This window comes from Glycine soja, chromosome 11 (assembly GCF_004193775.1).
Source record: "Glycine soja cultivar W05 chromosome 11, ASM419377v2, whole genome shotgun sequence".
In the NCBI taxonomy this organism is placed as follows: domain Eukaryota; kingdom Viridiplantae; phylum Streptophyta; class Magnoliopsida; order Fabales; family Fabaceae; genus Glycine; species Glycine soja.
In genome coordinates, this window is record NC_041012.1 from 4,028,309 (window position 1) to 4,055,739 (window position 27,431).

The 27,431-nt window shown below is 34.1% G+C and overlaps 5 protein-coding genes across 8 annotated transcripts; 3 read left to right on the forward strand and 2 right to left on the reverse strand.

Annotated features, from left to right (window-relative positions):
• The first annotated feature begins 3,345 nt into the window (after nucleotides 1–3,345).
• On the forward strand, nucleotides 3,346–5,021 carry LOC114373795 (probable WRKY transcription factor 15). 2 transcript variants are annotated; one of them, XM_028331338.1, is made up of 3 exons: nucleotides 3,346–4,098; nucleotides 4,187–4,315; nucleotides 4,698–5,021. In XM_028331338.1, exons 1-3 carry the CDS (start codon nucleotides 3,422–3,424, stop codon nucleotides 4,855–4,857), a joined length of 966 nt encoding a protein of 321 aa, XP_028187139.1. In that variant the 5' UTR covers nucleotides 3,346–3,421; the 3' UTR covers nucleotides 4,858–5,021. The 2 variants fall into 2 exon arrangements, with proteins under 2 accessions (XP_028187139.1, XP_028187140.1); XM_028331339.1 differs by having other exon boundaries at nucleotides 4,190–4,315.
• Nucleotides 5,022–7,573: 2,552 nt separating this feature from the next.
• On the reverse strand, nucleotides 7,574–9,031 carry LOC114377653 (protein IRREGULAR XYLEM 15-like). Its single transcript, XM_028336271.1, has one exon. It carries the CDS (start codon nucleotides 8,807–8,809, stop codon nucleotides 7,883–7,885), a length of 927 nt encoding a protein of 308 aa, XP_028192072.1. The 5' UTR covers nucleotides 8,810–9,031; the 3' UTR covers nucleotides 7,574–7,882.
• A 3,737-nt stretch (nucleotides 9,032–12,768) lies between these two features.
• On the forward strand, nucleotides 12,769–15,814 carry LOC114376926 (SUMO-conjugating enzyme SCE1-like). Of its 2 annotated transcripts, none has more exons than XM_028335260.1 (6): nucleotides 12,769–12,877; nucleotides 12,983–13,076; nucleotides 13,179–13,262; nucleotides 14,813–14,965; nucleotides 15,069–15,182; nucleotides 15,473–15,811. In XM_028335260.1, exons 2-6 carry the CDS (start codon nucleotides 13,011–13,013, stop codon nucleotides 15,533–15,535), a joined length of 480 nt encoding a protein of 159 aa, XP_028191061.1. In that variant the 5' UTR covers nucleotides 12,769–12,877; nucleotides 12,983–13,010; the 3' UTR covers nucleotides 15,536–15,811. The 2 variants fall into 2 exon arrangements, with proteins under 2 accessions (XP_028191061.1, XP_028191062.1); XM_028335261.1 differs by lacking the exon at nucleotides 12,769–12,877 and having other exon boundaries at nucleotides 12,898–13,076; nucleotides 15,473–15,567; nucleotides 15,679–15,814.
• A 2,117-nt stretch (nucleotides 15,815–17,931) lies between these two features.
• LOC114375822 (soyasapogenol B glucuronide galactosyltransferase) lies at nucleotides 17,932–19,855 on the reverse strand. The gene has a single exon (XM_028333685.1). The coding sequence runs from the start codon at nucleotides 19,667–19,669 to the stop codon at nucleotides 18,182–18,184; it is 1,488 nt and encodes a 495-aa protein (XP_028189486.1). The 5' UTR covers nucleotides 19,670–19,855; the 3' UTR covers nucleotides 17,932–18,181.
• Nucleotides 19,856–22,253: 2,398 nt separating this feature from the next.
• LOC114377207 lies at nucleotides 22,254–25,551 on the forward strand. Of its 2 annotated transcripts, none has more exons than XM_028335625.1 (10): nucleotides 22,254–22,708; nucleotides 22,790–22,852; nucleotides 22,950–23,034; nucleotides 23,119–23,187; nucleotides 23,384–23,465; nucleotides 23,696–23,747; nucleotides 24,646–24,758; nucleotides 24,852–24,921; nucleotides 25,078–25,163; nucleotides 25,256–25,551. In XM_028335625.1, the coding sequence occupies exons 1-10, from the start codon at nucleotides 22,355–22,357 to the stop codon at nucleotides 25,299–25,301; spliced, it is 1,020 nt and encodes a 339-aa protein (XP_028191426.1). In that variant the 5' UTR covers nucleotides 22,254–22,354; the 3' UTR covers nucleotides 25,302–25,551. The 2 variants fall into 2 exon arrangements, with proteins under 2 accessions (XP_028191426.1, XP_028191427.1); XM_028335626.1 differs by having other exon boundaries at nucleotides 22,355–22,708; nucleotides 23,387–23,465.
• Nucleotides 25,552–27,431: the final 1,880 nt, after the last annotated feature.

Consider the following 27,431-nt stretch of genomic DNA (forward strand, 5'->3'; position numbering starts at 1 on the left):
TGGCTAACAAACCCTTGTAGTTGAAGTCTTGCCAATTCCTCAAATTTGATTTTTAAAATAATAAAAAAAAAGCTTGTCTGACTTGAACACGACGGCAAGAAACCCGCTACATGATTATACATAATTTAAGATTCTTTAATCATTCGTTTGACAATTTTTTTAAAGATGTTTGATAGAAAAAAATGAAAGTAAATAGGTTATGTATGTTGAAATTAACTAGTAAACTGGATAAAAGCTGAAAAATTAATTAGTAGCTAAAAGTTGAAAAATTAATTTATTAAAATAAAAATATTTGGTAAATTTTTTTATTTAAATAATTAAAAAGTATAAAATAATAAAAAATAATATTGTGATTTATTTTAAAAAGATAATAGGAAAATAAATAAATATATCAAAAATAAAAGTAAAAAAATGTAAAAAATTAGAACTTAAAAGATGCTATTTTAACAATCGTTACTTCAATTAAGGTTTCAAGAAACATTATAAACTATTGAAAAGTTATTAAAAAAATTACCTATCAAAAAATCAAATAAAAATTTCAATTAATAAAAAAACTAGAAACTAATTAAAATATATTACGAAACATACTCATAATATTATTTTTTTAAACCAAAAATAGTATACTTTTTTATGCTTATGAATAGAATTTTATTCATCATTTTATTATTTAAGTATTAAATGCTAGAAATATTAACATGTCCATTAATTTTCCTTTAATTTGTAATTTGTGTAGAAAGATAAGCGATTGCTTCTTCTTTTTTCTACCCAATTTGGGGTGGACTGGGAGTTTTTGAGAGATTTGTCTCCATATCTTTTTTCTCTTTTCAATCTTGTTTTCCTGCCAAACAAAAATAGAGGAAGCAAAAATGAATAAATGAGAAAAGGTAAGAAAATAGATAAGAAATAAAATTAAAAAAAAATAAAACTTGTCTAATAGAAGATAAATAAATTAAAATAGTAAAAAAATATTGAATAAAAAAATTTATTATTTGAATTATATAAAAAGATAATTCTTATGTCAATACGTGTTTCTTAAAAATATATATTAACAAATATGTCTTAATTTGATTATTTAAATAAAAATAATGTAGATAAAAAAATGCCACGTGAATGTCATATTCCTTTCGCCAGTGAGGAAAATGCCAAGTTTTTGGTCTGTTGACCTTGGCAGACTAGTCTTTTTTCACCATAGGCACATGTGGTGTTTTTCCACGATCTTGCAAATTTTGAAATCACCTCTTCCTTTCTATTTCTGTTGTTTATTTATTTATTTCGAATCACGGATAGAGATATAGTGGGTCACAGCATGCTGTAGCCGTAGATAAACTGTCACTACAAAGCACGTACCATTATTCAACCAAAAATTTATATTCAACAAAAAATAAAAAAAATCTCTCTGGTTTCTACCATTAGAAATTCCTGAAAGAGTATATGATATTATGATTACAATAATAGATAGGGGTAAAATAATGGATAAAATATGTGTTAACCAAAACTTGTTAACAGATCAAATATATTGAAAGTTCCCATCTATTAACTTCAAAGTATTTTTATCTTCTTTTCCTATCTTTCTCAAAATATAAGGGTCCAAGTATATTTTAAGTTAAAGTTCAATCATAATAGTACTTCTGAGATCATTGATTTATACAAGTAATAATAAATGATATTAACGTAACACGTACTGTTCAGTGATGTATATCTACAGAATTATTAAATTTAGGTGTTTGCTAACAGGTTCTCAGTACGTTGATTGCACAATTAATGTTAAACGATTTTTATTAAAATTTATGTTAGAAATACATCAAGAAAATGATAAAGTATATTGTTAATATTTTAATATAAATTTATTTTTATTTCTTACTAAATAGTAGTATCTTTAAAGTATCACCTATATAAACAAATGGATGTAACTTACGTCCTGTTTGGGATGATTTTTAATTTCAAGTTTTAAAATTTCTTAAAATTAAAACTAGTTTATGTTTCTAATTGGCAGTGGTGGAGAGGCTAGCGGCAGTGATGGGGTGGCTGGCGACAGTAATAGGGGTGGCTATTGTGGTGGTGGGGTGGTCGACAGCGATTGCGGAGTGGGCGGCCATGGAAATGAAGTTGTCAGGAATAATGGCTGATAGGATTCTTTCTTCGATGAAAGAGGGTAGAGAAAAGAAAAGAAAAACTTAAAAACATTGTACGAGAAACCTCTTATTTTGGTTTTCAAAAAATGGGTTAAAATTCATTTCAACCTCAATTTTTTCAAACAGGTTTTATTTTTAAAACTAAAAATTAATAACTCACAGTCACCTTAAATAAAATCTTAATTAGTAACTCACGTTGAACTTGTAGAAAAATTTTAGATTTGATTTTCTTCTAACATAAAAAATTATTACATAGTGTAAATGATGATTCTTATTAATTTTCACATAATACTATTTTTTTTTTGTGAATTGAAAATTTAACTATACATTCTATAGAGATTGGTCAAAATACATGATGATTAGAAACTATAAAAAAATATGTTTTGATATCTTTTAAAATCATGATGGATAACAAAAATGATGTAAAATATGTATTTTTTTTACAACAATAAAGATTGACTTTGTCTTTGTTAGGGAATCAAAATTGATTTTTTTTTTCTCCACTCATTGTCACCACAAACATATGTCTAATAGTTTCTCATATAAAACATTTAAAAAAAACAAAAAATTTAAGTATATCTGTGTTCTGAATTGAAGTATAGTTTTAAAACGTTCTCAAAAGATTAAAACTTATAAGAATAATTAATAGATCTCATTAAAAAGTCAAAAACTCTAACTAAGGAATAAAAAATAAGAAGAAAAAAATACACGTGGACATTTAACAAACTACTACTTAATTTACTACCTGAAGTAATTAATATTCTTTAAGTTTATTATGAAATCTTTTTATGGTATTATTGTAATTATAATAATGGCAACGCTTGAAGAAAAAGACATTAAGAATAAATGGAATAAAAAATGTAGAAGATTGAGGAATGAGAGGTGGCGAGAAAGCACAGGGGGACAAAATGAGGGGAAAAAATATATTTAAGAGAAAAAACAGACGACAAAAAAAAAAAAAATTAAGAATCAAGAGTAAGGAGGTGTCAATCCAAGTCAACTGGATCATAAGCTGGCAAGCAACGGATCCACAAACTTTTTTCACAGAAATTGAATTAATCAAACGGCCAAGACAATGGCTTTGACCAACGTGGCTGAGACCATGGGGACCCACGACTCAGAAAAAGTCAATATCTCCCCACTTTGACGGTAACAGGGACCTGACCAGCGTGACAGTGTAGTCACCTAGTGGACCACTACACTATCGTCTTCTTTTCTTTTTATTTGGCATCATTTGACCACTCCTCCTCCTCTTCTTCCCATTCCCTTTCTTTGTCTTTGATGCAAGTATGGCCGTCGACCTCATGATGGGATATCGAAACCACAATTTCGCCCAAGAGAATGCCGTTCGTGAAGCTGCGTCGGGGCTAGAGAGCGTCGAGAAACTCATCAAGTTGCTGTCGCAGACCCAACAACAATTCCAGACAACATCTAATTCAACCTCAAACTCAAAGTCTTCCATGGCAAACATCGACACCGACTACAGAGCTGTCGCTGACGTGGCCGTCTCTAAGTTCAAGAAGGTCATTTCGCTTCTGGGCAGCAGCAGAACCGGTCACGCGCGTTTCAGAAGAGCCCCTGTTGCTCCCCCTCCTCCACCTGCGGAACCCAGAGTCTACCGTGCTACGCCGGTGCAGCAGATCCCGCCACCCACCCTTCACACTCACGCTGTTGTCACTGACCACTCCTTGGTCCCCAAAATTGAGAGAAAGGACTCTTCCAAGACCATTAATTTCTCCTATTCAAACTCGTTCGTCTCCTCCCTCACCGCCGGCGACACCGACACTAAACAACCGTGCTCGTCGTCGCCGTCCACGGCTTTTCAGATCACGAATCTCTCTCAGGTATCCTCCGGGGGAAAGCCTCCACTTTCGTCCTCTTCGTTGAAGAGGAAGTGTAGTTCTGAGAACTTGGGCTCTGCCAAGTGTGGCAGTTCCTCTAGCCGATGCCATTGTTCAAAGAAGAGGTATATATGTGTGTGTGAATCTCTTTTTCTTATATATATTTGTGATGTATGGTTCTGATGTATTCTGTTTTGGATTGGTATGTTGCAGCAGAAAAATGAGGCAGAAGAGGGTGGTGAGGGTACCAGCTATAAGCTTGAAGATGGCTGATATTCCACCCGATGATTACTCTTGGAGGAAATACGGACAGAAACCCATTAAAGGATCCCCTCATCCAAGGTACATAGCTTAACATTATTATAATTATATCATAAGCACCTTCACATCGTGTTCTGATTTGAATTATACACGACTTAGGTACCTAATAATTTTATGATTTTATCTTTGAATATGTTGGCTTGCTCGTTGACCCTTCAATTTCAAATTTCAAAATGGACCCGTAATTAATTTTGTTTTACTAAATTGAATCCCCCTAATTTGTTTCCTTTTTTTCTTTTCCGTATGGTCTAAATTTAGAAAGATCCTGAGATGGTTTTTTTCTTTCTGTCCTCTACCTTGAGTTTTTATTTATGTGATGTTGTGGAGTTAATTCTGAATGGCTTAAGTGAGTTGTAGTGGTAGTGAATCACTGAATTGAGTTTTTTTGAATAATTAATTGCAGAGGTTATTACAAGTGTAGCAGTGTTAGAGGGTGTCCAGCGCGCAAGCATGTAGAGAGGGCCCTTGATGATCCATCTATGTTGGTAGTTACCTATGAAGGAGAGCACAATCACACTCTCTCTGCGGCAGAAGCTACTAATCTCATCCTAGAATCCTCTTAACTAAATTAATCATCGTTTCCCATCACAAAGTAGTATATTTTGATCATGTCATTCATGGCTTGTACAATTGAAATTTTTACTCGCGCAGAGTTTTATCTCGAAGGAGATTAATTGATGGGGTGTTCCAGGTTCAGATATGTTCTATACAATATTGGATTCCTTTATCTTTTTTTCTCTTCAAAGACTTGGACCGACACTGAATCTGAATCCATCACGACTAGAATTTTCGATTCTTTTCTTTTTAAAAAAAGGTGAACAAGGCGAATTTGGTAGCGGATTTAATTTAATTCAATTCTAAAGAAAAAGAAAAAGAAAAAGAAAAAGGAAGGAAGTGGGGCTTTGTTCCTTTTTGATTATTTGTTTATTTTTTGCTTTTCTATTTGATTGCTTTACATGTGGTGCTTATCTTGGATGCTCAAAATCTCTCTCAGCATTAATGGGGAGTTTCAATGAAAGAAACGGAGTCAAAGAAGAGGACGGACATGTCGTGTTAAAGATAGTTGACTAAAGGAGAGAGTAGTTGGGACGGCAAATTATAGTGAGTGAATGAAGGTGAGGTGTGTGCGATAGGTGAAGGAGAGGGAAAGAACGATAAAGAGGGTTTTTAATGCAATTTTGTTTGGACCGTTCGGCTTCTAGGATAAAGGTTGGCTAGAAATTTAGTACACTTGATGAGAGAGGGGTTCGTGAGGTGTGGAATTGAATCAGTTGATAAGTTCTAACACTGAAGGATCCTACCTCATTCGTTAATTTGTTAATTTGCTTTGCTTTCCTTTGCCTCTGCCTTAACGTTAGCTTTAATTTGTGGTGCGTATAGCTTCAAGCCTTCTTTGCTCATTCATGCATTTCGTCTTACCATTTACATGCATGTGGCCTCCTCAATTCTTTTTGGTCTTTTCTTTCCATACTTTCTCGCAGTCCAAGTCAAAAACATTGTTAGGCTTAAATTCTGGTCATATGATAGATTGGGATGGAAATAGGTTAGACTAATAAGAGTAATAAGGCTTTACTTGAATAGATTTGAGAATTTGATTGCATAAAATATTTAAAATTTAAGCTTGATTTGTTCTTATTATAGACTTTATTCTTAGGCTCTTTACTTCTCTTTATATGAGCTAATAGACTCATAAGGTCAATAGAAAGAAAAAAAAAATATGTAAAATAAATTATAGTCTATAAAAAGTAAAATGAACTTATAAGTTAATTTTTTTTATTTTTATTCTCACTAATTTATTTGAAAATCCTTTTTACCTCAAGTAAATATATCTTTTTCTCATTTTATATTATTGAGCTAGTTTATTAGTCAATCTTATAAGGCACTTTTAATTCCATCGGTAAGCTTATAAAGTTTCATCATTTTAACTTAAACTTTTATCAAATACCTTCTTAAAAAATACTAACAAGATTATTTTTTTATTTTTTTTGAAGGAAAAATATCAGGTTCTCCGTCAAAAACCATAATTAATCACTAATCAATGTCAACAAGCATGTTAAGCAACAGATTAACGTTACCGAGAATAATCCATAGATACTATACACTTCTTATGAGAATCATGATGATGTATTGACGTAAAATGTGCCATAATCAGCGTGAGGTCCACTGGATTGGTTTTGATCCAAAGAAATTATGAAAATAAGTAACCGAAAAACAACAACAAAGTAGCAAACAGCAATGTGAGGCCCATTGATATTAATAAATCATTACCATCAATTGTCGTTTTTCAGAATGACTGTTTCATTTACCCAAATATGACGGATGGAAATGGAAATCACTTGTCCTTGTTTTCTAACCTCTTTTTTATCTTTCCAACAGATGAATGATGTAGTGTTGAAAGCAATATTTTCTTTCTTATCTGTTAATTTTTCATTGAAGCATAATTTTTGTATTAGAGGGCAGGGTACAGAGAAAAATATACACAAAGGAGTCAAATAATTGGAATTTGTCCTGAACGGATCATAAGTCACATTATCCAAAATGAATCCTTATTTTTTACCTTCAAATTCTTCCGGTGAGATTGATATAATGCTAAAGCACTGATTCCTACATCCTTATATTCATGAAAATTATTCATATTCCATGGATTTCTCCAAAATGACTAATAATTAGTAGCGGAGAAATGGTAGTAACACCTTTAACATATTTTTTAAACCCATTTTCTATTATAAATTAATTTTATTTTCTACTCACAAAATAATGCAAGTTTTACTTCTTATTTGAACTAATAATAAAAGATGTATTAAAAATAATATAGTTAACCAAAAGTTTCACCGCATGCATCCATCTGCATAGTAAGAGAGATCTAAGAAATTGAGGACCCGGCAGTAGCTTCCACTCCAATCTTTTGGCCTGGAGCAAGCAAGTACTTCTCCAAATTAAAGAAGGGTGGGATAATGTTCAAACGTTGATGAAAGTTAAATTAAGGAAAGAACCAATACTATTATCTTAATGGCAAAGACTTGCAATAATAGTCACAACAGCCATCTCAGAGGGACAACTTTGAGGACCCGAGTTATAGCTGTTTTTTTTTTTTTAATCATTAAATGTTAGTTTGTGTTAGAAATATCAATGGGGCAATTCGAATCCGTTTTCTTCTAGACCAGCATTTACAGTTTAATCACCAAAATTCGTCAATCAAGTGGTGCAATTGGTTTATGCGTGTCTAGTCCAAATCTTTAATCTGATGTATATTATTCAGTATTCGTCAATAGCAAAGTATCAACTTAATTCGTGGCACTGATAGGCCTATGTGGCTATATACTTCACAATTCAACCAACTCCAATTTCTTATTCCCATAGTCTACTACATTTATCCACCTTAAATGTACATTATAATAAACATCCTAAATGAAATTTGAAAGCATGACCTTCTTGAAGAAATTACAATCTTCAGTGCCAGAAAACGAAAAACGAGAAAAAGAAGAAAGAAAGAAAGAATTATCTTTTACAAGCTCCAGAAGTAAACAGTGCAACTATATAAATACCCAGATGGTCGATATATATAGAGAGCAACATTAAAGACACCAACTAAGACGAAGAAGAAGCGAATCCTGATGAGTGATTCTTACAATACTGAACGCTACTCTCGTCCATTTTTTCCAGCACATAGTGTCCCAAACTATGAGTAGCCTCCACCAAATTTTCCTTGCACAGAAACTCATTCCCAGAAACCTTCTCCACTTTCCCCGAGAAGTCATGCACAAACACATGCGTCTTCGGGTTCCCACCCTTTTTGCTCCGGGCAAGAACGCCGGCGGTGAAGATCGGCGACATTCTTCCGGGAGCGTCCGGCCAATCCCCCCTCGGTCCATCCACCAATATCACATCCCAATCCACTTCATAAACATGGTTCGGAAGGTCATTGAGACCCAACTTGCACTCAGAAAACAGAAGATTCTGCACTGGCCTGCATTCATTTCCTACTTGTTCTTTCGCCGAAGCTATCAGCTCCTTCAACTCACTCCTTTTAGTCGTGTATGCCACGTCGTAAGCATCGATTTCGGGGTGTTTTTCTTCGAAATACGCGGCGTAGTACCGGTTTTCGTCGATGAAGACGGTTCTTCCGTTGTGGTTGAGGGCTTTCCAAAGGAGGGTCTCGTGGGTGAGGCCGAAGACGAGGAAGTTGCATGGCGAGGGACACTTTCGGAGCATGTCGGAGATGGTTTTGAGGTCTGAGTGGGGCATGTGAAAGGTGTCGTTGGATTTTGAGGCATAGTGGAGGAGGGTGTTTATTACAGTGGATGATAAAAGGGTGTTGGTGAAACTAGATAAAGGGGTGGAAGAGGTAGTGGTAGTGGTAGATGAGGTTGTGTCTCTTGTGTAAATGAGTGTGGCAAGGAAAACTAAGGTGAAGAAGGATATGAAGGCTAGAAGCCATAAGCGGTTTGAGCTTCCTTGTTTCTGGATATATGGGTGGAGAAGGATTAGTTTTGTGTTGCTGTTAGTGTTCTTCATGTTGGAGGGGTCAAGAGAGGGATGAGATAGGTGATTTTTGAATGAATATCTCTTTGTTTTCTGGAAGAAGAAGTAGAGCTGAAGATTCTGAGCTCTGAGGGAGAATTGGGGTGGAAGGTTTGATTTAAATTACAAGAAGAGAGAGTGTAAGCAATGGGAAGGGAAAATAATATTGAGAGTGACCTTACAATGACCATATCCTTCCTTTCAGGTTCTACAATTGAAAACAATGTTAATGAGAGCGAGTAGTAGTAGTTGTTTTAGTTGTTTTGAAATAGGTTTTGCTTATATTCATCTTTGTGCATGTGATTGGTATTTTTGCATTAATTAATTCCTAATATATGTATTGTTTAATTTATGAAGGATGGTTTTGTGCTGAACCAAATAAGGATGAAGAGGGGAAGAGCAGTGCAGGGGTGGTTGGACTTAAGATAAGAGAGAAGGTGTAGTGACCCAATATCTAATTGCAAACCGGAGGTCGCTTTTCCTTCTTCATTTAACCTTTGGTTTCTAAGTAACCCCCTTTAGAATATTGGCAACTTATTAAACAAGTAGCTACCAATGAAGGGGACTAAGTACCTGCTACAACGTTTCCTCTCCTTCAAATACTTGTGATTTCGTTTTTTGTACTTGGTTATACATGCAGCGACTTCAAAGTAAAAAGTAAATTTAGATTGGGGAAGCAGATTTTCCAGCCTGGCAGCTGATAACATAAATTTATGAAAGTGAGAATCCGAAGAAAAGAAAAGAAAAACGTGTACTTCTCGCTTGTTATGACTATTCCTTAAGTTGCTGATCGTACAAGATTAAATGTAAAAGTTAAAAAAAGAAAATCAATAATGAGAGAAGACTAATTTTCGAGATACAACTTTCTTTAAAAGAGCAAATTTATACTTAAAGGATGTACATATTAGGGATAATAGGGTACTTTTTAAGTTGAGTTTGGCTAAAATCTAAGTTTTAAAGTTGTATAAGAGTCTATAGGATGGTATAAGAAAAAGGAGTCTACAGGATGTTAGTAAATTTTCTGTTTAAAATGTCCTATCTTCAACGTGAGAAGGATATATTGAAGAATTTTTATTAATTAATAATTTGACCAAAATAATATATATAAACAAAGGTCATTCTACTACTACTCTATAAGCTTAAGCTAATTTGTTAGAGTTTGTTACAGAATTGTGCACTTAAAGATAATAAATAATCTTACGAACGAATGAATGCATGTGTATGATGCTTAGGGAGTTCGTAATTGCACTAGTGGAAATTCAATATCTAAGTTTTATTACTGTATTTATAAAAAAAAAGTGTAAAATTATTCATTTCATATAATAAAAGTAAATATTTATTGAATGACCTCAATAAAATTTAATAAATTTTAAAGTGAATATTAAAACTAAATAATGTAAGAGATAAACTAATTTAAATTCTATTTTGATATTTGTGAATCCTGGATTCAAAATTAAGAGACAATTATACATGAGAGACAATTAGGTTCTCATCACCTGCTCATAATATCATTTAATGTTTATAAAACACATTTAAATTTTACAAATTTACGAGAAAGCATTAATAACTCTTGATTATGTATCATGTATATAGTAATAAGAACTATGATGATCTCGGAGATCAGGATTTTGATGATTTAGAATCACTTAATAATTTTTCTATAAACCATAATTTATGGTTACAATTAAGTAAATTAAGTAGAGAAGAAATAATTTGGTTTAGTGCACCAAAAATAAGTATATTAGTTATATGTTGTGCTTTATTTGTGTTGGCCAAATATTCCGAGCCACGAAAGAGGGGTGTGCGTTGTCTCTAAACGTTGAAAACAATGCGGTTCAATAAGAAAAATGATCGAGCGTTGGGCCTTGGGGAAATCAAGGCCTCACATTCCCTTGGTCCAATTTGTAGTTTTGTGCAACAATTTTAAGTTAATTGACTAGGACCTTCTTGAGTCCTTGAAAAAAAATAAGAGCTTGGACAAAAAAATAAAAATAGGTAAAACTAGCCATGATCAAGAAAAATGAAAAGCTATTGACTTGTCGGAAGCCGGAGAAAAAGCAGCATTGAACACTGACCACGAAAATATTAAAGCAAATAGAAATTTGTCTGCCTTAAAGTTAATTACGTTAAAGCAAAAGTAAATGTGGTATCTTAATATTAATAAATATAGCATTATATCATCATATTAATATACTTTTTTATTTTTGTGAATTCTCATACAATATACTAATGTGTATTATATTGTAGCAAATATTATAGAATAATAAAAATATTAAATGCAATCTAACAATGGATTGTTATGTCTTACATTATTATTTTGTTTGCGGAGCATATTTCTTAATTCATAGTCAAAAACTATTTCTTTTTTAGATGAGAGTTATAAAGTTGATTGGACAGTAAAAGGAGAAGGAAGAAAAAAAATCACAAGTTTAATTTGTTTTGCTAATAAAAAACTAATTATTATTAATAATTTATATTTATCGATAAATTTTTTTTGTCAAATGTAAAGATTATTAAAGTAAATTTTACATTTCTCGACAGTTTTTTTCATTCACATGGTCAAAAATTGAGTTTTTAGCAATATGCTTAAAAAATTTGACTATTTATCAATTGTGTTAAACTTTTTTATCTTCTTATATTATTATATCTCAAGCTTTTTGATCAAAGTAGTGCACATGGAAAATTTATTTATCATCTTGTTTGGTGCTAAGAAAGGAAAGGGAGTATAAATGAATAAGAGAAAAAAATATAAAAAGAGAAATAGGGTGAAAATACAAGTTGTTTAGTTATAGGAAAATATAGTGAAATAACGTGGACCTATTTGAATAAAAGATGTTTGATAAGTTAAAAAAGAGAGAAGAAGATAAATTAATATTAAATAAATTATATTTTTATTTATTTATTAGTATTAGTATTTTTTATTATTAATATTACTATTTTAAATATTATAACAAAATCGACAATAATGTAGCAAAATTGAGTGCACATAATCGATTATGGCATGTGGGTGCCACCAATTTCTATGCATTTTAGCATGGATTTTTTTGGGTTGCAAAATTATATTTTCATGTGACAATTCCATCAAGATCTCTTCGTTTATTGAGGGAAAAGATGCTAGAATCGATTTTTTTTTAACGAACAATATGCTGAAAGAGAATTGGATTTAGTGAGATAGCATGTGGTTGGTGTTTTTTTTTTTTTTTAATTTCTTTATATTTTTAGGCTATCAAATAAATCACTCTGACCCATTTCCTTCCTCTCCCTCTTTATTTTCACAACACTAAACACACTTTGGTGTAAATGAAAAAAAAAAATCTCAATCTCAATAGGACAAGTTGACAATATTATAGTCTTTATTAAAAAGAGAGAGAGAGAGAGACTATAATGTAATCCATGTATAGTGAGAAAGAAATCCAAGTGGGGGCATCAAGGACTCAAGGTGATGGAACAATTATGTGGCCTAGCTGGGTTGGGTTGTGGTTTGCAAAATGGAGGCTTGCCCACTCCAAGTTGAGAGTTGAGCAAAAACTCTTGGGTCTTAGACTAGAGGATACTGCCAGAGAGATTGATTTCTTCACGGTTGATAATATTTTTTTTAAAAAAAAATTATGTAGACAAAATCATGTTTGATTGATTAGATAATTTTTTCTTGTCATGAAATTTAACAATGTAAGTATCTATTCTGTTAAAAAAAAAAAGAAATTGATAATGCTATTTTCTATTTTACTTTTTTATTTGAATTTAAATAAAACAAAAATAGACAGCAACATTGTATGCTTTTATTTTCTTATTAAACAATAAAAAAATAGGCTCATTTTTTATTATTTTCTACTCTAATAAAACAAATAAAATACTACTAGAACTGTAGTCTCCAACCATAAAGAGAAAAAGAGAAAATTCCTAACAATGGTCACGTGATGGCGTGTGGGGCAGGGTTGCGTGATTCTCACGCGAGAGAGAGGAGACAAATGAATCCGTGGTTTTTTCATTTTGAGATAAAATCAAAATCAAATCAGGAGCGTTGGTTGGCGGTGCGAAAGCAAAGTTAGTTGAGAGAGAGAGGTAAGTCAAGTTTTTATATTATCCGATTGAACAACAAACAAAGCGAGAAAAACGAGCCAATTCATCATTTTCTCTCTTCTCTGCTTCTTCTTGTTCAAATCTTAGGAGCTGAGGAGAATCAATCGAGAGAAATATGTCTGGTATCGCTCGTGGACGCCTTGCTGAGGAACGAAAGTCATGGCGCAAAAACCATCCACACGTTCGTATCACTACTTCCTTCTCTTTTTTCTCTGCTTTTATTTCATCAATTTCATTTCCCCCTTTCGTTACAATCAATGCTTGTTGCTCTCAATTTTTTTAGGGTTTCGTTGCCAAGCCCGAGACTCTACCTGATGGCACCGTAAATTTGATGGTCTGGCATTGCACTATTCCTGGCAAGACCGGGGTGCGTTCTCTTCTCTTCATATCTCTTTTCTTTCTCCACTCGCTTCCATCTTCAATGCTTAAATATCTCTGTATCATTGATTTTCTATTTGGTGATTGGGGGTTGGAGTTGGGGTTGGGGAGGATTACAAGGATTGGAAGTAAACTAGAGGGATTGATCATTACCATTCATGAATTTATATCTATAACCAATGATTCCGGGTGTAAATACCGAATCCATTTGGTTAACATGCTAGTATTGGATGTTTGCCCTCTAGGAGTTTTGTGTGCTTTAGAGCCTTACATGTGATGGCAGATGCTTCTTATTATCACTGTTAGTGGAATTAGCGATGGTATGACACAGCAGAATTGTAAATTTGTGGTCACATAGTTTGAGGATGGTAAAGTTGTTTGAAACTCTTCTAGGTGTGTGATGTTTCCGGCATAAGCCTTATATATAACTTTGAAGGTACATGATAAGAAATTAAGAACCTTGACAGAACCACACCAAAATCCCTTACTTCCAATATGACTCCAGGGATTTAAATAGTGCCCCATAGTGCTGCTATAACAGCGGAGAGGCCTCTACATGGGCCACCATAGCGGATCAGTTCATTGTTCCTGGAATATCAAGAATTGCAGTGTGATAGTGCCACTCCCATTAGTGCTGTGCCTTTTCCTTTAGTCTATTCTGTTGCCACAACCCCTTCCACCCCCTTCACCATCTGCTATCTCTGCCTTAATGTTTGCTTAATCATAAAGAGATAAACAACCATTTGTAAATTTATCGTATCCTAGAATAAAGCATTATAGAAGTTTAAATAGATTTCCTGTGACTTATTTCCTCTTCATCATGATTAAATCCACAAGGGAAGCTTGGACTTATAAAACCCATCAACACCTAACTAACAAAATCAAACCCAATTACAACTACTGCAGAAAATGCGATTATTACTAAAGAATCTCTATGGCTGAAAGTATAGAATTAAGTAATGTAATAACTTTTATTAAAACTTCAAATTTTATGCTAGTGCATCATGCATCACATAACCTTGAAATTCAAAGGGTTAGTTCAATACACAAAACAGTAAAGTTGTTCCCTGACGCAATGGCAAAGTTGCTCCTTGGTGACTAGTTGGACATGGGTTCGAATCCAAAAGTCAACCTCTTTGCTTGTGTGATAGTAAGGCTGTGTATAATTACCCTCCCTATACCTTAGCACAGTAAGGAGCCTTTTGACACCGGGGTATGTTAGTTTTTTTACAGTCAACGATATTTAAAATTAATTTTTCTGGTTGGGATGAGAACCATACACCCAGGAAACATGGGGGAAAGGAAGGAAAACCAATGCCATCTAAGTGCTTATTATTGACTTATTATTAACCTTTTGCATTTAGCATAATTAAGGTCATAGAAATTACTCAAATATTTTATTAATATGAGCTTATTTCAGTGAGTCATGTTCTCTGACTCAATGCCTTGTATTAGATTTGCAAATGAATGAGCAAATTGTTCAACAGTGGACACTGTTATTTACTTCATGGTAATTATTCTGCATGTCAATTGTTGCAGACTGATTGGGAGGGTGGATATTTCCCACTGACAATGCACTTCAGTGAAGATTACCCTAGCAAGCCTCCCAAGTGCAAATTCCCTCAAGGTTTCTTTCACCCTAATGTGTATCCATCTGGAACTGTTTGCTTGTCTATACTTAATGAAGATAGTGTAAGTATATTCTTTTGATAATCGCAAGACTTCTTGAAACTAGTAATGTGATTTTACATGCTTCCAAGAGGATGTATTTATAGAATCATTATTTTACATTTAGGGGTGGAGACCAGCTATAACAGTGAAGCAAATTCTTGTGGGCATCCAAGACCTGCTTGATCAACCAAATCCTGCTGACCCTGCCCAGACGGAGGGTTATCATCTATTCATCCAGGTAGCTAACCTAAAAATCCTACACTTTTCACTGTTTATTAAAAGAAACTTAAATTTGTTGGCTACCTTCACTTTTTATTTTTTGAATTTTATTATATTATTACTTTACAATGTTGGGAACTCATGGGGATACTCAAACAAGGATGGGAGTCAAAATTACCCCAAGAAGAGGGATGGAGAATGGGGAGGCTCCTCTTAGCCCTGTCCCATGCGGGTGCCATCTTGGGGTTTCAGATTTTAGTTTTGCATTACCAAAGGTGTGTCCTTATATAATAATAATTCTTTCTACAGGATGCAGCTGAGTACAAGAGAAGAGTCCGACAGCAGTCAAAGCAATATCCACCTCTTGTCTAGTGTTATATCTGCTCACTTTAGGAACTGTTATAGTATGTTAGTTGTTGTCAGTTATTTCTTGTTCTGTGTTAAAACTGTTATGTGATTGTTGGCTGCCATAATATGCAGACTCCATGGTTTTAACAATTTCTGCTTACTCTCAGGTCTGGATAACGTGTTAATATATAACAATGTGAAAGTCCACCAATAATACTTGTTGGCAACACTTGCTATGCCTGATGTTCGCTGGTACATTTCTATATGAATGATAAATTTACTGTGATGGATTATATGATATTATGACTCCTTCCCTGGAATTTGCTGTTTCTATTATGGAGATCAAACCTAGACCTAGTAGCCAATTGATTTGTCATTTAACACCTTTATCCATGTCCCATGGCAGCATAAATTATCACTGAAAATTTTGCTACCTAGGTGATGATGAAGGTTTTTCTTCTGACAATTTGCTTCAGTGGCATATGCTGTGAAAGCTGCTTGATTCCTCCCCCAAGCAATATTCACAAAATTTCTTATCCATTAAGGTGTAAGGATGACTTAGTTGCACTCGTTATATGCTTGTATGTTAGTTTTTCACTTTTTTCCCATTACGTTATTCACGGTGTAGTGGAGAGGTAGAGTTGGCTTATGTATGATGTAAATTTACGTGTTGATATCTGAATGTGATATGGATCCTAAAAGGAAATGGAATTCTGCCCATTTCTGGGGAAATGACTTGGCCTTTCAGACATATGTGTCATCATCATTATCCATCTATTAAGTTCGTGAGGAGACATTGTAAAATAATTTTTGATTTATTGATTGATGCTAAATTTAACTACTACGGCAGTTCATTTTTTAAGAATTGAATAAAAGATATTTTGCTTCCCATTTCTGCGTATCCGAACTGCCTCCGAAGTTTTAAGAGTGCTGAACGAATGGCCACAAACCCAAGTTTGGACGGTGAGGTGTTGTTGGAAACAATCATTTGGTTGTCTCAAATCAAAACTCCTTCCGTTCTCAAAAGAATGTTTAGGACAAGTTTCGAAACGCAAATTAAAATAGCATTTCAAAGTTCAAACGTTCCTTTGATTTCCATTTTAAAAATCCTGTTTATAGTATTTTTCAAAAACTAAAAAAAAAAGGTTGTTCGATGTCTTTCTTTGATGAATTTGAGTGGATTCCTTGTGAGTTTTCACTCTTTTTTTTTGGCTGAATGCGGTAGGTTTTTACTATATTTTGGTTTTTAAAACATTTGTTTTTCCTTAAAAAAAACATTTGTTTTGGAAATAGTTTTTAAAACATAATAATAGACTTTAAATGATAGAGTAAATTACAATGACTATTCCTGTAGTTTGTTTTTATTATATTGAACATTCTTATTTTTGAACCTTTGTAAAAAATATCTTAATTATTGATTTTTCGTTTTACATCATCCTTTATTTTTTTTTTAGTCAATTATAATGATCATCCTTTTGGTTTGTTTTTATTATACTTGTCACTTTTTTTTTTTTTGTATTATTGTTAACCTCATTGTTAACTCTGAAACTTCTGTTATCACTTTGAGGTTAGATATCTTTAATTTTTAATCCTCATTGTTGGAAAAATGCCTATTACCTAATAATAATGCAAGCACGAAAGAAATGCATTGTTATGATTTGTCTTTAATCTCGGGCCTACTGTTGAAAGAAATGTTTTTAACTCTCCTCTACTTTTTGTGGTATCAAGATTCTAAACAGGTTGTCGTAACCATTAGAAATGCACTTCCTGACTTCCCTTCTCTGCACATAAAAACCGTTTCAAATTTTGAGGTTAGTTCCTAATATTTTTTTTTGCTTTCTTAAATGTTGTTTCTTCTTCTTCTCCCGTGTTCTATTTTTTTTTTTTTTTACTGAACACTTCTATTTAAATTATATGCTTCTTCTTCTGATTCATTTATAGGGTGTATTTTTTACTGAATATTTTAGTTAATTGACCGGAGTCTTCGATATTAATTTTTTTATTACTTATGCACCTCCCTTTTTTATTATGCTTCATCATCATCATCACTTTTCTTATTTATTTTTTTTCCCATTTTTTTGTTCTTAGATTTTAACTGTTACCTATCTATGCGTGGTTATCTCTAAGTAATTACTCTTATCTCTTAAATCAAATTAAATGTGTTTTTTTTCTTTCTAAAAAGACATTAACTAAATTTACGTGTTTACTTCGCCGATGATGCAGCTCATGCATTTGCTTTTGTTTTTGGTTTCTTTCTACTCTCTCCGTCTTAAAAGAGCCAGGACATTAAAAAATGATTACGTATCCTATGGAGTAACAAATCGTATCATATTTATATTTTTTCTTCTTTTTCTCAGTTGGACAACACATTGTTATTCATCAAACATCTTCCTTTCTATCGAGACTTGTTGGGGCAATGGTTACAATAAAACTCTAAATTTTTATTAAAAGCATTGTCAGGAAATCGCTAAGTTGTCAACACGATCGTAGATTCGTAGTACATACTCACGAAAATGATGATGGACATCCTGAGTACTAGAAGTTACAAAAACAATGAAACTAAGAAAAAGAAAATGATGGATTTCCCTGGGATACTGATACTGCTAAGACTAATAAGAGTGTCCCAAAATACATTACTCTTGTTCAAAAGATGGAAAAGCAGAACCAGTCTTAAGGATTGGGTGCGGTCTCTTGAGCCTCCTTGGAAAGCTTGATCTCCTTGAGCTCCCGAATCAATTCCTTCATGTTGTTGTGCGAAGATCCACCAACCTTTATAGCACTCTTCGCCGCAACGCTTAGCTCCTTGGCTCTCTTCCTCATTCCTCCATCTTCTTCTTCCTCACTCATCAACGAAGCAATCGCGTTTCCAATCTCCTCCCGTTTCACCACCTCACTCCCAAACTCGTTCCAGTTCCTCCACTCTTTCGCCCCCACCGGCACCCCAATCTTCAACACATCCACCACCAGCTTCTCGTTGAAAAAATGCTCCGCAAACAGAGGCCACGTCGCCATCGGCAACCCCGCGTTCACGCTTTCCACCACCGTGTTCCAACCACAGTGAGTAACCAACCCTCCAATCGCAGGATTCTCCAGTATCAACAACTGTGGGGCCCAACCCCATATTAAATATCCTTTGTTACTTTCCTTCATTCTCTTCTCAAACTCCTCCAAAAAGTTATCTCCTTCACCCCCATCGTTTTTCCTCACCACCCAGATAAAATCATGCCCCGAATCTTCAAGCGCACGTGCTATTTCAACGAGCTGAGAGTAAGGGAACTTGTTCATGCTCCCAAAACTCACATACAAAACAGAGCTCTCTGCTTTGGAGTTGAGCCACTTAAGCCACCCTTCTTTCTCTTCTTCTTCTTTAGCATACCCTCGTGCAGCTTTATCTTGAGCATCCTGGTTCGCCCACAACGAAACCGGTCCAATTCCCCAACTCTTAGTTCCCATGATGCTCTTGTAATGCTCGTAGTAAGCACTCTCGAGGTCATAAAAACTATTAAAAAGTGAACCGTAACTCTTTTTCTCTGACTGCTTAATCGTCCTCATCAGTTCAGTGTACTGATTCGGAGACCTAAGCCAATCCGGCAACTGCAAGCGCGTCATCTCCAAGTTATCGGGTAACCCAGGTAACACGAACTTGTCGGTGTCGAATTTTGCTTCCAAGTGGGGTGCGTACTGTTCAACGGAGTGCGCAGCGGAGCGAGCGAGATAACTTGCGCCGTGGAACATGATCCTCGGAATGCCGAGTTTAGCAGCAGCATCGACACTCCAAGGGTGGAACATGTCGGTGACGATGAAATCCGGTTGCAAGTCATGGAAGAGTTTTTCGAAGACTTGTTGGAGAAGGGATAGGCCCATGTAGATTCTGGGGGTCATTTCCCGAGGCGTATCGACGTTGAAGGCTTCGATCCCAACGGGGAGACCCACTTGTGCGGCGGGGAAGTTGACAACGTGCGTTCTGATGGGGCGACCGCGACTCGCATCTAAATCGATGGACTTTTGGAAAACGGTGGCGTTATGTGCGGTGGTGATGATGGTGACGTCGACGTCGTGCAAGGCGAAGAGTCTGGCCATGTCCACTAGCGGGATTATGTGACTAGTGGAAAGGAAAGGAAGGAAAATTGACTTTAGCTCACCCTTCTTCTTCTCCATCGCTACTCGTATTCAACACTTGCTGCTAGATGCATTTATACTACTACATTATGTCATTCTCATTGTCCCCAACATTATTATTAAAAACTCCAAAACTGATACTGCTTAGCTGGTCGCCTCTCAAGTTACTTCCCCACGTGACAAAAAAAAAATTTGAAAATTCAGATTTGAGTCTGGTACGAATTAGCAACAAAAGAACGGCGATGGTTAGGAGTCGAATAGAAAAAGAAGAAAAAAAATTAACAGAAAAATGAAAAACAAATGTATTATAAAACCTGCTCATCCAGTTCCCCTTTCTTAAATCTCAGCCATTGAACATTTTATTAATATATCCTACGGTTATTTTTATTGCTTCATGGGTGTACCACTAAATTAGATACTTTACTTTAGAATTCACATGGTTAGCTGGCTGCACTTTCACGCATGTCCTCTCACCCTTTTCGTCATTTTTCAATCAATGGCTTTCTAGGGTAAGACATAAATTTTAAAATTTCAAACACGAGAGACTCGAGGCTGCTAATTATCATTATATCCTAGTTTTATTATTTTATTATTATTACATACTAGAGACACGAGAGACACGAGAGACACGAGAGACATTATATCCTAGTTTTATTATTATACACTAGAGACACGAGACATTATATCCTCGTTTTATTATATTATTATAAAACGAGTCTTCACTAGTGCTCGGATTTGGATTTATGTGTATTTGTACTAGATTTATGGTGTGAAATAATAAGTTGTTTTTTCATCATTAGAGAAAAGCAACAAACAGTTGCTGCTATTTTGAGGAATAAATTTGATTCTTAGTATTATACAAACACATTATCAGCGACTCTATGGAGGAAAAAATATGGTGGCTTTCCCTCATTTTAGATCATTAGATTAAATCTGAAGATTTAGATTTTCTCATTTGTTTAAAAGGTACTATTGAACATTTAGATTAATTAATAGAGAATTATTTTAATTTAACTAATGGTCTCCAGAAAACATGTTACCGTTTATAACAGTTATATCTCCTTAAATTTGGATTACCTCTGACAAAAAAATACCAAAGAAGTATATAAAAAAATCATCAAAAGTTTTGTGGCGGTAAATTTTTTAGAATTTTTCTGACAAACTGAATAATATATTCAAGACTAATGGTTAAAATAAAATAATTTTATACTAATTAATCAAGTAAGTAATACTTTCTATGATCTTAACTTATACAAAATATAAAAATTAAATTAATATCATCTTTTAAAACAAGTGACAATAACTAGACCAACAAATTAATCCAGACTAAAAATAAGAAAGTCACAATGACTTGCGCCTAAAAGTCATTTAATTCTCTTCGGGTGTTGCTAGGTGCACCCGGCAATAATGCTGGTGCACCCAGCAATTACCTGAACTTCCAAAATTGCCCTTTATTAAAAATTAATAAAAAAAAGGGTTTTGAAGTGCACCCAGCAATTCAAATTTCTTCTCCTGTGGCGTCCATTTCTTCTCCACGCTTCCTCCATTGCCATCTTCCACGAAGGTTTTTTGTTGCGTTTTTGTCACCTTCTGTAGTGTATGCTGGCCTTAGGTTAGACAACATTTGTGTTTTGCTTGTCGCACAAGGGAAAAGACGAAGGTTCTTCCGCAGTTGTGTTAATATCAACTACGGAAGAAGGTTCTTCAGCGGCAATGCACGGAAGAAGGTTTTTCCATGCATTGCCGCGAAAAAACTTCTTCCGCGGGATCTCACGGAAGAACCTTCTTCCACATTAATAAACCAGCTTTTTACAGAAAAAACACAGTGAAGGGTATTTTGGAAATTATAAAAAATTGTTAGATACACCAACAATATTGCTGGGTGTCCCATCCTCTTCCAGCTATGCGGGGCCCAGGGAGCCATTTTCTCCAACGGTGTAGCTTTTAGACAAGTTTGGATTATGTTTTGGCTCATCTCAACCCAGTTTAATGCCATATATATATATATATATATATATATATATATATAATATAACTTTTTAAAATAGTTGTATATTATGAATAAATTTCTATTTAATAATATTTTTTGTATAACATAATCTCATGTTCATAATGGTTAATATATACATATATTCATTCATTTAGCTTTATACTTTTTATTTTATAATTTAACCGAGGTTAATACAATATATTATGTTAAAATGTCGGGTTAAACCAATCTCGTCCAATATATTTTGAGTCAGGTTAAGGTAAAATGGGTTTCCGGAGTGGATCACATTGAACAAGGAATAAACTATGTTAAGTATGGAGTCTCGTACTTCTTTGTTTTTTAATACATTTGATTGCTTGGTTAAAAAAAAAAAAAACATTTGATCGCTGAAATATGGATTCTCCAACTTCTACATTTGTGTGTTATGAGATCGTGTTAGTGAGTTGTATTATGAGATTGTGTAATTTATTATTACACCAAATTGAACAAATTAATTAAAAAGAAAAATCAAAAGAGTAATTTAGCCAAATGGTGACCGGAAAAGGAGAAGAGAGATTTATATAAGCATGTTAAACTATTCTCCAGTAGTTTCGCAAGGCTACTTTATCTATGGGCCAAACCCACTAATACGCTGACAATAAATAAAAAAATTTGCAGCCCATCAACTGAACAAAACCATTGAAAAAAAAATAAACTAAAATTCTAGGGCTTGTCAAGTGTGAACTTGGAATTCCATGGACGACATGGCTGCCTACTACTCACAGCCCCAACCGTCGGGCCTTCTCCCTTACCAGTACTACCAACAGCCGCCTCCGCCACCTCCTCCGCCGATGATGGCGGTAGTGCCACCGCCCCCCGGCGCGGTTGTCCCGCCGGCGCACCACCTGCATCCGCCTTACGTGGCTCAGCATCAGCAGCAAGCGGTGTTCGGTTCCTACGGTGCTCCTCAATCCTCCACCCACGAGGTTCGCACTCTCTTCGTCGCTGGCCTCCCCGAAGACGTAAAACCCCGCGAAATCTACAACCTCTTCCGCGAATTTCCCGGTTACGAGTCCTCGCATCTTCGGAGTCCCTCTAATTCGTCGCAGGTACAATGAATTCTTAAATTCCTTAGGGTTTACGAATTGTTTTAAATTGCTTCTCTAACGTTGCTTTTTGTTTGTTGACAGCCTTTTGCTTTCGCTGTGTTCGCGAGTCAGAAGTCAGCAATCTTGGCAATGCATGCTCTGAATGTGAGGATCTTGTTGTAATTTAACTGTTTTTGAGTTATATGTTCAAATGTATTTTTCTATGCTTGGCATCCCTGATTTTGATTAATGTGGTTTGCAGGGACTGGTGTTTGATCTCGAAAAGGGTTCCACTCTTTATATTGATCTTGCAAAATCAAACTCTAGATCTAAACGCACAAGGATAGGTGTGTGTTTTGATTAGCTTTTTATTGCTATTCAAGAAAACTTAATAATCAAAATGTTACTGATTGATTGATCTTGACAAGCAGATGATGAGAGGGTTGGCGCGGATAAGAAAGCTAGAGGCCTTACACCATCATGGTCCACTCCTGATTCTGGTAAGATAATGTTGTTAGTTTGGTTTTAGTGCGTTGATGTTGCCTGCGCATATGGCTTTTGTGAAGTTTTTTAAAGTTCACTATTGTTGTGTTATCGTCTATTCTGTTGCTTGGAGGTTAGTTAACTATTGATCACACCAAGGACACTTTTACCTATGAGCTCACATTGCACGTGTTTTGCACTCTTCGGCACTAGCAGGTGTTGGCAGCATTCACATGCCAGGAATGGGTAATCCTGCTTTCAACACGAACACGTTTGGTTATCCATCTGCACAAAGGTCATCTGCACTACTTAATCACAGTTTTATTATGTGGAAGTTGATTGCTTCTAACTCCGATAAAGCACATTTTCCAAACTTATAGCGTTATTTTGAGCTTCTGTTGCGGAACTCTTCCGATTAGAAGAAAAACTAATGTGTTTGAAGTACCGTTATTTTTTCTTTTGGGAGCAGCCTTTGTATTTCTTGATATCTCATCTGATTATTTATTTGTTTGTTTTCTGTAATAGTCTTGGGAATGCTGATGGGAGTGCCATGAGTGACAGTCTATTTGCGAATCTGGTTAGTGTTGTAAAGTACCCCTCTATTACGTGCTTCAGTTGGTTATATGTGTGTTAAACTGAAAGTGCTTTTGATTGAATGCGTCTCATTTTTTGTTGCGGCACCCTTTAACAGAATTCAAATTTTTTTTTCCCTCTCCATCCCTTTTGTTGATTTGGAGAAAAGCTTCTCCAAAAGTGAGAATGCATTTCCCTTTCTGTTTTAATAAATATCTGAGGCTGAGAAGTCTGACTTCCTTTTTTATTCTCTTTATACATTTCAGTTATCTGTGGTAACAACATAAAGAATATATATTAACAATAATAATAATTTAAGTCATATTCCGCATAACAGTGTCCTATCTGTTTTCTGCATAACCTTAAAAGTTTTCCCAGTATTATATATGCTTCAGTTGATTATATCTGTGTTAAACTCTAGGCGCTTTTAATTGAAAGGTATCTCATTTTTTGTTGTTGTGGCATTCAAAAACTTCTTTGCACTTCCCTCCTCTCCTTTTCCCTCCAACCTAACACACTGATAATTTCTCCTAGATTGTTTGCACTAATCTGATTCTTTTCTTGAGTCTTGAGTACTAAGCAATTGAATGGTCCTCGGAATGGGATGAGATGAAAGGGGGGCTACAAACTGGTGGGGGAAGGAAGATGGTAAGCTAGTCAGAGTTTCTATTCTGGGATTCAACAGTTCCCAAAGGGAATTGGTGCCTACTTGAGCTATGCCCTTGGGTGTAAATTTTATCTGTTGTATTCCTACTCTTCATAAACTTCATTTTTAGACTGTCTTGAAAAATTTTCAGGGCCTTTAGTTCTATGATTAGGCTGTTCAACTTACATTAGTATGCCTTACATGATAGTATACATGTTAAAGTAATTGTTTTGTTTCTTATCTTATATGTTGACAGAAGAAGTCTTCAACACCTTACATTCCTCAAAACTCAACCCCATGTGCAACTTTATTTGTAGCTAATCTGGGGCCGTCTTGTAATGAACAAGAGCTAATCCAAGTGTTTTCTAGGTCAGTAGACATATGCGCATGCAAGGTATTTTTTATTTGTGAAATCTGCAGAAGTTGAATTTGATTGTGTTTTATATATATCTTTTCTATCAGATACCCCGGATTCTTGAAACTGAAGATGCAGAGCACGTATGGAGCTCCAGTTGCATTTGTTGATTTCCAGGTTTCTTTTTGTTCTTTTATTTCTTGCGCTGCATACATACATTGGCCTGTTGTGAAAGTCATTCAGAAAACTAGTGTATGGGCCTCATTGGTCTTGTTGCTTGCCATCTTTAATTTGCATGAACTATCACGAAAAAATATATCTTGTAATGTGCAGGATGTTGGTAGCTCAACTGACGCTCTAAATAGTCTGCAAGGCACAATTCTTCACTCCTCACAATCTGGCGAGGGAATGCGTTTGGAGTATCCTTTGTTCTCATTCACTTCTTTTGTTTTTTTAGTGGTCGAATCACATTACTTATCAGTGTTTGGTTTTTGCTTAACAAGAACCTCAGATATGCTAAATCGCGAATGGGCATGCGGAGGAAGCCCAATAGATAATAAAAAAAAAACCAACGAGAATATGAATTGTTATTTGCGGCTACAATAGAATGGAAGCTACCAATGGTGTGTATTTTATCCACTGTAATTTATATGAAAGCTACCTTTTGCAGCTTTTAAAGATTGGTGAATATATGTTATATTTTATCCAATGGTGTAATTTATTTCGTGTAGTTTGTATTTGTATATTATAGCTTATTAAAATTGATGATGATAAAAGTCAACAGAGATAGTAGCCATTTGACATTTTGACTCATTGCCATGAATTCTTACTATTAAATAATTGCTTTCAGTAATACGCAGTCGTTGGCCATTACCTGCCCATTCTGATTAGTCATTGACCAAAATCTCAATTCTCTTGAAATCCATATTCGTCACGAAAGTTTATATATGAAAATTTAATATACCATTACTTTCGTATGTTACTATGGTATTATGGGTTTTATCATTTTTTCCCCAGTGAAAATCGGCATGTGACAAATGCAAATTTGATCTGTCTTTGCTTTTTGCTATTGATGATTATTTTGATAAATTAGTGAATAGTTATTATTATTATTATATACGTATTAAAGAAACTTACCACCATGATCTAAGATGTCAAATATTTTAATGTACAATTCTTATTACATATTCAACTTAAGGATGACAATTGAATTTAAGTTTATCGAATAATCACAAGGAGAATTCTTTGTTAAATAGATTTAGATTTACATATTGGTATTTATTTTGATTTTTAATACAAAATCATTTTAAAATAAAAACTGACCAATCCAACTAATATCTTCATTATTGATATTCAACTTGGTAACAAATCTTAATGACCATAATAATCACAACCTACTTGGTGAAAACTTGAAGATTTGAGTTCGAGCTAGAGAAACTAGTGATCATCATTTATTCCTCCAATTGGAAGAATGATTTCCTAGTAGATTATCAATCAAGACATGACCCTTTAGCATTAACAACCGTAATCATAAGGGTACTTAAATCGAGGGAGGCTAGTTCCCCATTTTTTTTCCTGATGAAATTAGATCAATTAAATTCAATGGAATGATTTAATTGATTGATTAAAGTTAACTAATTGATTACAACAAAATGTTACATTTTACTTGTAAGATTTATTTGTATCAACAGTTTAAAAATGGTGTAGATTTCTAGATTTACACTTGATGCCAATCAATCATATCTCATGAGTGTAATTTTTATGCATGCTAGATTGCTAGTGTAAAATATGTTAATTGTAAATTAATCATTATTTATAATTTTTAATTAGATATTATAAAATTCAACAAACTTTATTATAATATTGTTGTGTTCTTCTTCTTCTTTTTTTTTTTATCGTCTAAAGAAACGTTATAAACTTTCACTGAAAAAGTTTATCTGCATGGCTGTTCAAAGCTAGTCTACGAAGATGACCGGAAAAGGTATAACAAAGACAAAAGAGTAATGTTCGCTGTGAAATCAGAAATGATTCACCGCAGCACATTTTCGATTGTTTTCGGTTGAACGTAACAAATGTGAAATGTTGTGCTTGTGCACAGTGCAAACCAGAAAAGGCTGCGATATTAAAAATAAGAAAAATAGAAAGAAAATCGCTTCATCACTTTACCGTTCACGATAAGAAAAAAAAAAAGTAATCACTAAAAATAAATTTAAGAAAACTTTAATCCAAAAATACACTTATTTATTATTTTTGTTTGTCTATCTATAAATCAAATGTAATATTAGAATTGTCAAGGTAATTATACCTTTCATTTCTTTAAGTATATATCCTATTATGTATGTATATTCCTCTTAACACTCTACAAAACAATAGAATTATTTTGTATGAAAACTAAAAATTATTTTTCTTTCTTGTTAATAGTTAATTAAGGAGTCAATAATAGAATGCTTCTACTTTTTTTCAGAAATATGTTAAAAGTGCATCGGAAATCACAAGGAAATGCATTAAAAATAATTTTATAATAACCATTTTTACTTTCATTCTTTAACTAGTGGGCTAGACTCTAGAGTAAGAAAGCATTTGTCTTTTTTTTATCCATGGTTTAAGTTCTTTTTATAAGCTCTTTTTCAAAATTTGTCTTATTCTTTTTTATATGATTCTCTCCTAAATTGTCTACTTCACTAAAT